The sequence below is a fragment of the Pipra filicauda genome, unplaced genomic scaffold, assembly GCF_003945595.2.
Source record: "Pipra filicauda isolate LSUMZ 115617 unplaced genomic scaffold, ASM394559v2 scaffold210_size2929891_pilon, whole genome shotgun sequence".
Lineage (NCBI taxonomy): Eukaryota > Metazoa > Chordata > Aves > Passeriformes > Pipridae > Pipra > Pipra filicauda.
In genome coordinates, this window is record NW_024104322.1 from 2,259,499 (window position 1) to 2,273,465 (window position 13,967).

Consider the following 13,967-nt stretch of genomic DNA (forward strand, 5'->3'; position numbering starts at 1 on the left):
TTGCCACTTAGTGTATGTATTAAAATGATCTGTGCATTATGTCTCTCCATCGGCAGATAACAAAGATCCCACTGAAGGGGCCGGGCTGCCATCACTTCAGGTCCTGCAGCCAGTGCCTGCTGGCACCTGCCTTCATGCAGTGCGGCTGGTGCAACCAGCAGTGCCTCAGGTCTCCTGAGTGCCCCAACAGCACCTGGACCCAGGACACCTGCTTGCCTAGGGTTTATGAGGTAAAATGGTGGATTTCTTCCATTTCTCTCTTGAGGGAAGAACACGGTCTGTGCTCTGTGGACATTTTCTGTTTATGTAATTGTGATAAGTTAAGTGTCTGCTCTCTTCAACTTCCCCTCAGCCTCGGTGTCCATAAATCCTCTGGCTGGATGCACATGCTCTCCATGAGTGCTGTGGGCTAAGGTGCTCATGGTGGATAGGTCTGTCTGAGTATCCTGACCAGCCATGGGAGAGCCTTGGCCCTACAAAGCGCTTCTGGTGGGGAAACAACATGGATCTGAGCTAGCCTGGCAGGGGTCTTATGGGAAAGGTCAGCCACAGAAAGGAGTAACCCTCCTCTCAGACTCCTCTCAAAGGGGAAAATGGAGAAAAGCATTTCCTACCCACAGCTGCCACAGCCCAGCCCCGTGCAGGAGGTCTGTGACTCTCACTCTTCATCTGTCCCTGTGCTGGCTCCAGCACGGAAGGAAAGTGCGGTGTTTCTCTATGAGAAAAATTCCCTTTCTCCCCTACGCAAGCTCCTGGAGGAGATGCTTTTTTCATAATGTCCTTCCCTGGCTCCTTGTTCCATGGGTCCACTTGCCACCAATGGGGGACGAGCGTGTAGCTGCACACTCTGTGCCCCAGGACAGGGGACAGCCAGAGGCTACTACCAGCTGGCCAGAGACCATCAAGGTTTGTGCAAGCTTGAGATGAGCAGAGAGCTGTATTGGTGTGGTCCAGTTTTAATTTATTGTGGTTAATGCAGGATTCATGCTGTACGTGTAACCAGATCTTCTCAGGTGAAGTGTGACATAACTGTGAAGGCAGAGGTTTGTAAGGCGCTTGATGGACTAGAAATCTGAGGGAAGGACAACCATAAAACTTCCTGGTAGCATTTATACCCATTTACTTGTGTTAGTGCATTTAAACTACATCGTGTAGTTAAAAGTACAGTTTCCTTTATGGGAATACAGCTTATAAACAGGGATGAAAATTTGATGTGCTAAACTCCTAGAGAGAAAGGAAGACAAAAGTGGGTTTTAAATTAATAATGTATTTCTTTCAACCAGGCAGATGATTTTATGTACAGCAACTTTTTAAAGAACGGACAGGCAAAACTGCTGTTAATCCAGAAAGAAATCTAGAAACACATGTTGGTTTTTTTATCATGTTCACCTTTCAGATACTAAATTTAGGATTGACACAGGCAAAATTCAGTGAACAAACAATGGAGAGTTACAGGAAACCCAAAATGGATGGAAAGGATGGGGGGTGTTTGTGTTTGCCTTGCCTTCTATTGCCATTTACCTTTGGGCAAAGGAGATGTACAAAAATTGCTAACACATAATGTGAGTAGTTTCCTTTTATATAAGAAGCCATTTATTTCAAAAAGGTTATATTAGATGATGAAATAATGCTTTCTGGCCTTAGTTTGTATGAGACTATGAATCATCAATTCAAAGGTATGCCCTGAGAGTTACCCTGATACATTTTTCTGTGCTTCTGCAGGCCTAAGGTACTCACCTGTCTTGCACAGCTTATTTCATCTTTCCTAGAGTTCAAACACAAGTAGCATCCGTTAATGTTTTTTTATTCACAAAACTTTCCAGCAGTGGCAGTATATTTCCATGACTCAAAAGGATTTCTCAGGCTCTGAACTGCTTAGTTTCTGATTTTCAGAGGTGCTGAGCTCATATAGCCCTCTTTAATTTTAATTTTGAGTGTATGCACTCAGCAGTTTTAAGAATCAAGAGCCTGGAGCCCATGCACAAGGCTCCAAGAGGTGCTCCAAGACCAAGAGGTGCATCCCCAAGGCCACCTCTGCAGTCCCTATGAAGTCACTGGGAGGTCTCATCCAGGGGAGCATGCTTTGGACAGGGGGCAGAGGGAGCAGATGTGAGGCTGGCTAGGTGTTTGCTCCCCTTCCCCATGTGGCTCAACCCTTCCTGCTCAGCACAAACCCAGTCTACCCCTGTGATGAATATGGATCTGTGGCACCAATGGATCTCAAAGTGAATCTCAAATTACAGCGTGCCCATGTTGGTAGAAGTTGCTTCTAAAAGGCTTGCAAGGAAAAAAATGCAGCTGGGTACTTAAGTCCCTTTGGATTGCTAGCTGTTAAGACAGATTTCATGCTCTACTGGACCATGACATTTAACATGATTACTGAAAAAAATATAAAACAGATTATTCATCATCTTCTGATCTGTCTTTAAACCCATATGCATAAAATGTAAGAAACAAGCTTGTTTTGTTCCTAACAAACAGAGGATGACCTGCTCTGCATAGTATCTGAAACTCAGTCTGAACCTCTGCCTAATATTTTGCAGCTTCCAGAGGGACAGATTGTTTGAGATATGTCATATGATCATTTTAACCTGAAGGGAACAGATTGCTCTATGAGGGTCTGGTCCAGTGGATGTTAGCTAATGAAGTTGTCAACAAAGTTTTCCCAGGTTATTACACACAGTGGTGGGCAATGAAAAAGATATTTTCTTCTCAGGAGGGTTGGCAAAGTCTTCCCATGGAGTCCTGCAGATCCTTTGTTTCTTTGCCCTGCTTTAAGCACTTTCCCTTGGAGCTGTGGGTGGTGGGGAGCAGCCAGCTCTGCCCGGGCATCCCCCCTGCTACCGACAGTGTAGTAGGGCAGGCACTGGAACATGTCCCCTCCACAGCCCAGCTCCCACTCTACTCCCATCCACTGCCTCTGCCAACCACGGGGCGTGTTTTGTCAGCCTGGATGAGCAGTGCTAGAGGGAAGCCAGAGGACTCGAGGGAGTCTCCTCAGAGACCACTTGGTGCTGGAACAAATTGCAAGCATCTGTGTGTGGTGTTCAGGTCACGCTGAAAGGTGAAGGGTGTAAAAGAAGAAATAAATTGGTATCCCTTCTGATTCTTTGTTGTGGTTAGAAATCTGACATGGTTTGTTGTTGTTTTTAAAGTGAGTCATTTTAGCTGGCTTTTGTATCAGATGTATCAAGGACATCAGGCCTTCTGCTGCCTGTTGAGGTTGGAGTTTTTGCTGGAAATTTCACATATGGTCTGTACATGTTCTTGTCTCTTAATTGAAATGAATGGGCTATTGAAACTAATAAATATATACTTTCTTCCAAAAATTTATAAAGTATATGAGTGGATATTGGCATAATGACTGTCAACATAAGCAAAAGGAAAACACAAAAGTTGACTTCCTCCCTTAACCCAAAGTCCAGAAAACAGCAGAATGGAAGGCCTTGCAGCAGGGCTTGCTCCATGTTATCAGTGGGGTTTTCGTACTATAGAGAACTTTTGAATCCTGAATTTCATAGCATTTATATCTGATTTGGGTTTGCTTACTTTGTGTTACTACCTGGACAATGTAAGCACAGAGAAGATACCTACGTATACCTGAGTTCAATGCCAGGAGGCTGACTACTCATTCCTGTCAGCTCTCACAAGAACAAGTCTGAAAAACCACATTTGACTTTCAGATGTTTCATCATACAGAACAAATGGAACAAAAATACAGACTTGAATAAAAACAGTCTAGGAGAAGTTCTGCAGAACTTAAAACCAGAAGATTAAGATTTGGTTTATTTTTTGCTCTCTGCTTAGAGGTCTTGCCTCCTAAATTTGTTGGCAGAATGTAGTAGATACTCTCCCTCAATTAAGGTACATGGGCTGCTATTACAAGTTTCTTTTGGCAGATAAGATCACTAAAAACCAGTTCGGTACCTTCAGTTTTTATTCTGTATGGCTTTGTGCAGCCTGATTTTAACACCCTTATTTTGCTAACTTATGGATTACATTTCAAACTCTTCAAATGCCACATCAGTGCATTATTGTACAAAACACAGAGACATCCTGTATCCCACAGAGCAATGTCACTTTCTACTGGGGTTTTATTACTCCAAAAATAGGTAAGTGTGCTGAGATATTAAGCAGAGTGGAAAACTAGGATCAGAAGTCAAATCTCGATTTTGAAGGAAAAAACCCAAAGAAATAAGAGAAAGTTAAACTTGGGAATAGCACAGACTCCATGGGGTACAGTACTGCTCCACACTCTTAGCTGCAGTTTTGTGTGTCAAGGGGCTGTGGGGGTATCACTCCTTTTTTACAGGATTTGTGCAAAAGTACTGTTCCTGCATAGGTTCCCTCTTCTTTGCTTGTTGAGAGCTGATTCAAAGCTCTTTAAAACAGAAAAGATTCCTTCTGGCTTCAGTGAATTTTAGATCAGACTCTTTGTCTGGTTTCTAATGGGGGCAGTAAATTTCCCCATATATAGTATATGGTATAATTCTTTTGAAGTATTCTTCAGCTGCCTTTCTATATACAATACTTCATTTGTGAGAGTCTTGAAGTATAGCTACAAGAGAGTTGAACAGAAATGTGCTATCTTACTGGATTTCCAGATGAAATAATAGCCAAGTATCAATCAAACACTTTCAGCTTGAAAATTAAGTCAGGTCCTTTGAAAGGCACAGCTGTATTGCATTTTAGGGGCCAAATTATTATCACTAAAGCATTAAGACATTTAGGCACTATGATCACAAGTATAAATTCAGTCTTTCATTCTTTGTTGCGTTCAGCAGTACTGGTATGTTTGCAAAATTATGCAGTATTGTTAAAAGTCCTCATAATCCCTGAACCAATGTTGGGGGGTTTTGTTGGTTGGGTTTGTTGTTTTTTTTTTACTGGCAGTACTGACCAGTACTTTTACTGAGTTTTGTAAGACTTCTATAGTGTTCCTACGTTTTTCCCACCATTGTTATATTTTACAGGACAATTTAAAATATATATATAAAAAAAAGGCATTTCCTTTGTAGATTGTCTCTGTGTTTCTGAGGGGTAATTTATTTTTAACTCAGAATTAGAGGTGACCAAATGTAAAAGATTTAAGGAAAGAATAGCAGAAGTCACGTTAACTTTATCACAGTCAACGCGATACCAGATTATGGTGTCTTTGAAGCTACTTCACTCTGAACCCAACTTTCATCAAGCTGACAAAAAATGGTCATTTTGGGGCTCTTTTGTGTTCAGCATTCAGCTTCTAACAAAATAAGTATATTGTATGTTTAACATGCCAGAAATAAGATGTGAAAGACAAGAACAGCAGGATTTAAAAGACTGTTACAATGCACAGCTTGTTCAGTGCCCCTAAACACTAACTTTCAAAGCTTTCTGGTATAGGTTTCGTTATTTATTGCTACTGCCAGAGAAAGCTCATAATGTGACAAATGAAAGGTGAAGAACAATTAAGATGAATGCTAGGACATAGTCTACCAAAAGAAATGCTTTTCTAAAATTAATTCTTTGCACATTCTTTAGCTCCATTTGAAGTTCAAGAAAACCTGATTCAACTAACACAATATTTTTTTGACAGATTCTCCCAAGCAGTGCCCCCATAGAAGGTGGGACAAAGCTGACACTGTGTGGATGGGACTTTGGATTCAGCAAAAATAATAGATTTGAATTAAAAAATACAGTAGTCCATATTGGAGGAAAAGTTTGTGCTCTGGAAGCAAAATCTAGCAACAAAAACAAGTAAGAAACCTAAAATGTGAATGTCTTTTTATATGGAATTTTTTTACAAATATGTATCATCTCAGATTCTGAAATTTCAAGTTGAAAAAAATCCCTTGGTTTGATAAGCTCCCCAAGAAAAAAGTGCTCAAAATGGAGAACAATAAATCAAGTTTATGCCAGTAGCCCCTGCAGCAGCTTTTTCTGTTTTGTCTGCGAAATGGTCTTCAACATCTGTGGGAGCTGGCAAGAATGAAGCTGTTCAAAGTTCTGAAAAGCGGGCAGGTTCATTTGGCCAGGATCCTGCTGGACTCAGTTATGTCACCTCTGTCGTCTTGGTCTGTGAAGCTGCTGGAGAGAAATGTGAGAAGATGCAGATATTTCGTCATCCAGAGGCTTATGACCCCCAGCTGCACCTCTCCTCCTCTTCCTCAGAAATAAGTATTTGAGATGGTGGGATAATGACTTAAGACAGAGGTTATTACAATTGTTATCTGGAAGAAACTGGAAGTTCAGTGAATATCCTCTCTCGGTTCAAAGCATATGACTATCTACCACCAAAGCAATGTGCAAATCATGGCACAGCTTCTCTGTTCACATATATAGCAGCAAGTATACTCCAGCAAGTACTCAAGAAGTATTGAGCACTCTCCTAACTGCTGTTCTCAACAGTCTTAATGGAAACAAAATGATTTAAGGAGATTATGTCACATATGAGACTGTGTGAATGTAATATAATACATTGACATATGCTGCCACAAAACTTCAAGTTTAATTTTTTGGTAATATTTAAATTTATACAACAAATGTGTGTATATAATGCATTTTTTCTAATCCTGTTATCTGCCAAAATTTGATGCTAAAGGAAAAGTAAAAACAAAAAGACCCTCAGCTGTTGAATGGGAGGTCTTTTTTTTTCTCTAGCATGCTTCTTTTTTCTGAAATATATTTGATATACTATTATTATTATTTTCTGGCCAAGTATAAAGACTACAGTGTGTGTATTTATTATTAAAGAGGAGGAGCAGAGTTCTTTTAGCTGTTACTTCTGAAATGTCCTTGATGCTCATACACTGATGATCTGTTTAGTATGTGTTCTTCATTATTATGAGTTTGAAGTGGTTCTATTTTAATACAAAAAAATCAAGCAGAAACTAAATGTAATCCCTTTTTTCCCCTTGTTTTCTAAAGGCTTGAATGCACAGTTCCTGCTGCAAAAAGTCCAGGTTTTAATATATCCAGTAGTGTTTCTGTTGGACATGGCAAAACACTGTTCAATACATTTTCGTATGTGGTAAGCACTATGATATTAAACCTTTATAGTCAAAATTAGCTTCAGTATTAACTGGAAGGAACTTCTCATGAGTCCAATCCAGTATATTCTGTATTCCTGTTGGCTTTATTATTACTTCATGGAAATGCTAATAAATGTTTTAAGATTCTTCTTCATATTTTGAAATAATTTTATAATCCACTGTTCTTATTTTTACCATCCCTTAGAATCCTGTAATAACAAGTATATCCCCCACTTATGGCCCCAAATCTGGAGGAACATTGCTAACTGTAGCTGGAAAATACCTAAGGAGTGGAAAATCCATAAGGATTTTTGTTGGTGAGCAACCATGCACTTTGAAAAGGTAATGTATTTATTAAAAAGTTATGCCTTTAATATTGAAATGACTTGATTAAAATGTCTTGGAGCTAAAAAAAGCAAATGCAAAAATGCATTAGCTTTCCTCTCCTTGTGTCACTTATCGGGGAATTTATACTGCAATAAGCATTCAGTTCTGGATTATATCCTGAGTTCAGGATGTCTGAAAGATTTCTAGAAGGGACTACGGTTCCCTAGAAGACTTGTTTATTCTGTCATGTCTTCATTAACCTCATTAAAAGGTTGCATAGAGAAGTAGCAAATCAACTTCTAATGGACTAGAAGCTGCCTATTTCCCATAATTTTTTTCACCCCGACTCCCACACGCTCAGCCTTCTCCCTTGTATTATCAAGAGCTATTGTTCATGCAGCAGCTGCCAGTGAGATCCAGTGGGTGCAGGTTACCATTTCCTACTGCTTTGTTTGGTAGAGACCTGACCAGTGTGGAAATGTGTATCCCATGCAGAGGAGCAGCTACTTCTGCACTGCTGTCAGTGAACAGCCAGAGGCAGCATCACATTGGGACTGCCTTTGGTATATATAAAACTGTTTTGAGGATTAAGCCAGAATTTCTCATGTCTCTGTACTGGATCCAGTAGGAGCTCAGTCAAAAATCTTTGATGTGCCCTGTGTGGAAATGCCTTCAATCACAGCTGTATATAAATGTTAAATACTAAGCACAGATTCTCTGCAGTGGGTACATCCCACACTAGCACCTTTACTTGAGGTTTTTAACACAGGATAAGTCCTGTGGATTTGAAAGAGGCATTATCCCTTGGTTACAGCAGATCAGGTCATTCTCCTTAAACCTGGAGTGTGGTGGTGTTTTCCAGGCTGAAAGCTGCCTTTGCAGGGTGCAGGGGCTGATGTGGTTGCCAGCAGTGCTAGGGAAACACCTTCCAGTAGCACGTCAACTAAATTAAGATGAATCTTGAGCCTAGGCAGTGGTGCTTGTTGCCATATGATTATCCAGTGGGAAAATCAATGACATTTTCTTACAAGCAGATCCCTAGGCGATGTTGGGGCTTACTAAAGGACAGTGTTTTAAACCAAGTACATGCTTTATAATACTGACAAGCAATCCCTTTGCAGTCCTCCCAGCATACTGGCGAGCACTGTGGAGTGCTACACTCCAGGGCAGCAAATTCCCCAGGAATATCGTGTGAGAATGGAAATCGATGGAGCAATTCGAGACGCGAGCAGCCATTTCACATACAGAGAAGACCCTGTTGTTTTAAAAATTCATCCGTCCAAATCTTTTCTTAGGTGAGTAAAAGTTTCTCATAGAAACAAGAAAAGTGACGAATGAACAAAGAATGGCTATGCTGCGCAGCAATCCATCAAAAGAAATTGCATTTTTATCTTCATCTGCCATGCCAATTGCTTCCATTATGGTGCAGTTGCAGAGGGCAGATCATTTCCTTTCAGAGGTGAAGGAGAAGGGGGAAGGGTGGCTCTTTTCCTTATATGATTTCACTCCTAGCTGTTGCTGAACCTACCTGTGGTGTCTTGCCGAGATACCTACTATACAGCTAAGTGTGTCTCCTGTACTGTATCTGGACATTACACTGATTAGTGAGGAAAATAATTTAATGTGACAAGTCAGGGGTACTCAGGAGAGCAAATGGATTTTAAAATAGTCTAAATCCAGCGCTATATAAATATTATGAATATATATGTATGGTAGTGTATGTGTGTTTTCAAGTGGCATATTTATGGTCTCAGTAGCAATAATCCAAGCCATCTGCCTTTGCCAAAATAATGTCAGCAGTAAAACAGACACCTTTTTCAGCACCACTGAAAGCAATAAGTTAAAAAGCAAATGTGAAGTACAAGTATGCACACTCTTTTAAAATGTACACATTTGTTTTGTACCCTGGCATACCACAATTTTAAAAATTATTTTTCTTTTCTTTATTTGATTAGTTGTTATAGTAAGTATAAAATTTATTTCCCAGAAAAATAATCTCACTGCACAAAGCTATTTGCACTCACCCCATATATCCCTAATTCTGGTTTTATGTTACCATTCACTTTAAAATATAATTTGTAATTAACATTATCACAGCAGATGTATTGTTATCCTACTCATCTTCTTTTTTTTTTTCTTTTTCTTCTTCCTTTTTTTTTTTTAAATTTTTCCTAGTGGTGGAAGTACAATCACAGCTCAGGGAATCAACTTGAACTCAGTGTGCTTTCCTCAGATGGTGATTACTGTACCTAAACTAGGAATGAACTTCTCTGTGGTGAGTCAGTCTTAGAGAAGACAATCTGTTATCTTTTCATCTTGGTGTGATGAATGTTGAAGAATTTTCAGTCAAAATACTTTGACTTTTGCCTTGAAACTTTGAGGCTTCCACTGATATTTTGGTGTTTTCTGCACAGGCTGTTTTCACTGTATAGGCAGAATTCAACAACAAATTTGAAATTAGGCTGAAGGTATAACAGCAGTTTCCAAGGAACCTTTTCCAAAGAAATAAGGCTTTTACAGTATCTGATAGTAAGATTTTTATATTGCAATTTAGCAATGCAAATTCAAGTGACTAAACACAGAGCAACACAATACAGGTATGTCAGATTACGTGGCAGGTTCAAGCTACTGTCATATTCAAGTGGTGACTGTGGATATGTGACAAAGAGGAAGAGTAACTATCTAAAATCAAAAGTAAGTATTATTTTGAAGAATTTCTGCTTGCAAAATTCTCTATTGGGGCAAATCTTTCCTAATTTACCAAAGTTCAACAACTAAGGTTTGGGGCTTTGCAATTGGGTACCTCTGCATGAACAGAGGGTCAGTCAGGGATCCAAGCCTTCTGATTTTTGTTCCTGAGTTGACACTACACAATGTCTAAACCTAAATAAGGTGTACAGATATGACCGTGTGATCCACTTTAATTTTTGCAAAGCAAAGATTGCATTTAATGGCTAGTTGTACTGCAACTGTTTTCTGTAAGCATTTGCCTACACATTTTGTGTTGTACCTCCAATATTTTCTTATCCTGTAAGGTCTGTTTAGCCTAACTGAAGCTAAATTGACCTATACTCTTTATGACATGCTATGTTACTCTTCATATTCTCAGGTTATTTCTAATGATCATTATACACTATTTCCTGAATTGAATTCTAAGTATTAGACCTAGGTTTGCTCAATGCATTTTAAATGGTATGTCTGCAAATTTGCAGTCTTTTATGGCTTCAAGGTCATCATATTCTTCATGATCCTAATTTGTATAATATTATGAGTGTCGGGACCTGAATTTCCACAGCATGTAGTCGTGGCTTGTAATTTAATGGGTTCAGATTTTAATCTGAAAATCAGTGCCTTTGCAATGAAACACAGTGTTCAGTGTTTTCAAAAAGTCACTTTGTCCGTCAGTTGAAAAACAAAACATTTCAGTGAAATCAACTAAACTCAAAATTTATTAGGCTATGAGTAATGTAGGCATGATTATTTTTAGACACAAAGGATTTCCAAAGAAAAGATCACTGCTGAAACCATGTCTTGAGATTTTGCTTTGTGTGGGTTTGAGCAGTCTTTTTTTTTTAAAGTAAAGATCACTCATATGCTTTCTCTGTTCCCCTGTGAGAATATGCGATATTGCTTCTCTTCAGGCCCTGATACTGCATTCCTTGCTTGTCAAATATTTGGGGCTTCACAGAATCACCGAATATGCTAAGTTGGAAGGGACCCACAAGGATCATCAAGTCCAACTCCTAGCCCTGCACAGGACCATCCCTCAGAGTCACACCGAGTGCCTCAAAGTATCATTGAAATGCTGCTTGAACTCTGTCAGGCTTGGTGCTGTGGCCACTTCCCTGGGGAGCCTGTTCCAGTGCCCAGCCATCCTCTGGGTGAAGAAACTTTTTCTAATATCCAACCTAAACCTCTCCTGACACAAATTCAGGCCATTCCCTTGGGGTCTGTCACTGGTCACCACAGAGAAAACATAAGTGTCTGCCCCTCCTATCAGGTTTCAGGAAATCAGGTTTGATAAGTGAGACCTTGCTCTCACAAAGCTGTACTGGTTGTAACCAAAGACTGTGTTGTCTTTCAGGTGTTCCTCAATACTTGCCATAACAATCTTCTCCATAACTTCACCACTTATGGACTGGTGAAGTCTCAGTTATGAGACTGACAGGCCTGTAGTTTCTGGGGTCCTCCTTCTTGCCCTTCTTAAAAATTGGGACAACATTCACCAGTTTCCAGTCAGCTGGGACCTCTACGGATTCCCAAGACTGCTCAAGAATCACTGAGAGAGGTTTTGAAATTACATTATCTAGCTCTTTGAGGATTCTGGGATGAATCCCATTAGCCCCATAGCTTTTTAGGAATCCAGCTGGAGTAGCAGATTCCACAATTTCAGAGTCAACTGGGAGTTGATCATTCTCTGTCGTGGTCCTCCAGCTGAGGGCACTTAGACACCCTTGATCCCTCATCCATGTTGGAGACAGAGGCAAAGAAAGTGTTAAACACCTCTGCCTTGTCTATGTTCCTGTTTGTGAGGTGACCATCCACATCCTGTAATGGGTCAATTATATTTCTATGCTGCCTACTGCAGTATATTAATGTATTTGAAAAAACTCTTTTTATTGATCCTCACATTTTCGGCCAGCTTCAACTCCAGCTGAGCTTTGGCCACATGAATTTTTTCCCTAAAGCAGGAAGGAACATCTCGGTATTCTTCCCATATCACTTGACCTTGCTTCCACTGAGCATACGCCTTCCTTTTGTGCCTTATTTCCAAGAGAAGATCCCTGCTCAGCCAAGCCGGCCTTCTGCCTCCCCTGCTTGACTTCCAACACTTGGGAATTGCTGCTTCTGTTCCCTTGGGAGGTGATGTTTGAAAAGTGACCAGCAGTGATGGACTGCAGCACCTGCAAAAACCTTTCCCAAGGGACCTTAGTTACTCATTCCCTGAGCAGCACAAAGTCTGCTGTCCTCATGTCCAGAGCTGAGGTTTTGCTGGCACTTTTGCTCCTGTCAGCATAGATTTTAAACTTGATCCCTTTGTGGTTGCTGTGGCCAAGATGGCCACCAATCTCCACTTTGCTCACAGGACCCACTCTGTTGACAAGCAGCAGATCAAGGAGAGCGTCTTTCTGAGTCGACTCCCTTAGGATGTGTTCCATAAAGTTGTCATCCAGGTTTTTAGGAATCTTCTGGCCCTGGTTCTACCAGCTGTGTGATGCTCTCAGTTAATTTCTGGAAAGTTGAAGTCACCCATAAGGACAAGGACAGTTGACTTTATTCCTTAAAGAATAAGTCGTCAGTGTCATCGTCCTGGCTGAGAGGTCTGTAGCAGTCTCCCGTGTTGATATCTGCATTATTTGTTTGCCCCCCGAGACTCTCTCTGCCATTGCCAACTGTGAGCTCCATACGTTCTAACCCTTCTATTACATACAGTGCCGCCCCTCCACATCTTCTGCCCTGCCTATCTCTCCCGAAGATCCTGTAACCATCCAACAGGGCACTCCAGTCACAGGCCTCATCCCACCAGGTTTCACTTACGCAGTGATGTCAAATCTCTGGGACTGGGCCAAAGCTTCACACTCCTCTTGTTTGTTCCTCATGCTGCATGCATTAGTGTAGAAATATTTCAGGTGTGGTACATTGTAGCCAATACCTCTTGAGGCAGATTGAGGGATCCCATGAGTGCTCATTTCCTCAAGTTTTGGCACATCATCCCATTGCTCATCACTGGTGAGCCTGGTTTTGCCCCTTTCCCCCTTCCAAGCTAGTCTAAAGCCTTGTCAACAAGCCCCACTGGCTCCTGCACTAAAATTCTTTTTCCCCTCTGAGAAAGTTGCATCCTGTCGGGTGTTAGTAAACCAGGTGTTGAGTAGATCGTGGCATGGTCAAAAAACCCAAAATTTTTCTGATTACACCAACCTTGGAGCCACCACTTGTTGACCTGATGACTCTTTATATTCCTATTAATATTATTCCTTGTTACTGGAAAGGTAAAGGAGATTACTACCTGTGCTCCTGATCCCTCTACCAATCGTCTCAGGGCCTTGAAGCCTCTTCTGGTTGCCCTCTTTGTTATTTCATTGCTGCCAGTTTGAACAACCAATAGTGGACAGTAATCAGAGTGCCTTATTAGACTGGAGAGTTTTCCAGTAATGTCCCTTACCCATGCCTATGTAAGATAGCAGACTTCCCTGTGAGCTGGGTCTGATCTGCATATCGGGCCCTCCATTGCCCTTAGAAGGGAGTCTCCTATTACAACTACCCTTCTTTTCCTCTTGACAGAGGAGGTCTGGATGCGGGTACAGGTGGTGTTATTTTAAGAGACCCCACTACCCTAGAAGGACTCTCACCCATCTCCTCAGTTCTCCAGCCTTCTAATTCCAGAGCCTCATACCTGTTGTAGAATGTGCAAGTCCTACCTGTCATATTTTGAGAAGGAGGAGGAATCTTCCTCCTGGTACGTGCAGTGACCAGCTTCCAGCCTTCATCTTTAACAGACTAACATTCCTTTGACTAATTTCCCTGTTGAGTTCTGAGTCCACCTCTTTCTTCACTATAACAGAGGTTCAAGACTCCCGAGAGTCTTGCTCTGTCTCTTGCTCTTTTGCTTGAATACTGTGAAGCCTGCTC

At 40.9% G+C, this 13,967-nt stretch overlaps 1 protein-coding gene across 3 annotated transcripts in view; it reads left to right on the top strand.

The window, feature by feature from the left end:
- Window positions 1–13,967, top strand: part of MET (MET proto-oncogene, receptor tyrosine kinase) — a 92,401-nt gene that overhangs the window by 46,407 nt on the left and 32,027 nt on the right. For all 3 annotated transcript variants that reach the window (XM_027731067.2, XM_027731065.2, XM_027731063.2), the window contains exons 5-10: window positions 57–230; window positions 5,576–5,736; window positions 6,907–7,009; window positions 7,216–7,352; window positions 8,459–8,632; window positions 9,513–9,612. In XM_027731067.2, the coding sequence (XP_027586868.2) occupies window positions 57–230; window positions 5,576–5,736; window positions 6,907–7,009; window positions 7,216–7,352; window positions 8,459–8,632; window positions 9,513–9,612 (849 nt within the window). The remainder of the gene's footprint in view (window positions 1–56; window positions 231–5,575; window positions 5,737–6,906; window positions 7,010–7,215; window positions 7,353–8,458; window positions 8,633–9,512; window positions 9,613–13,967) is intronic.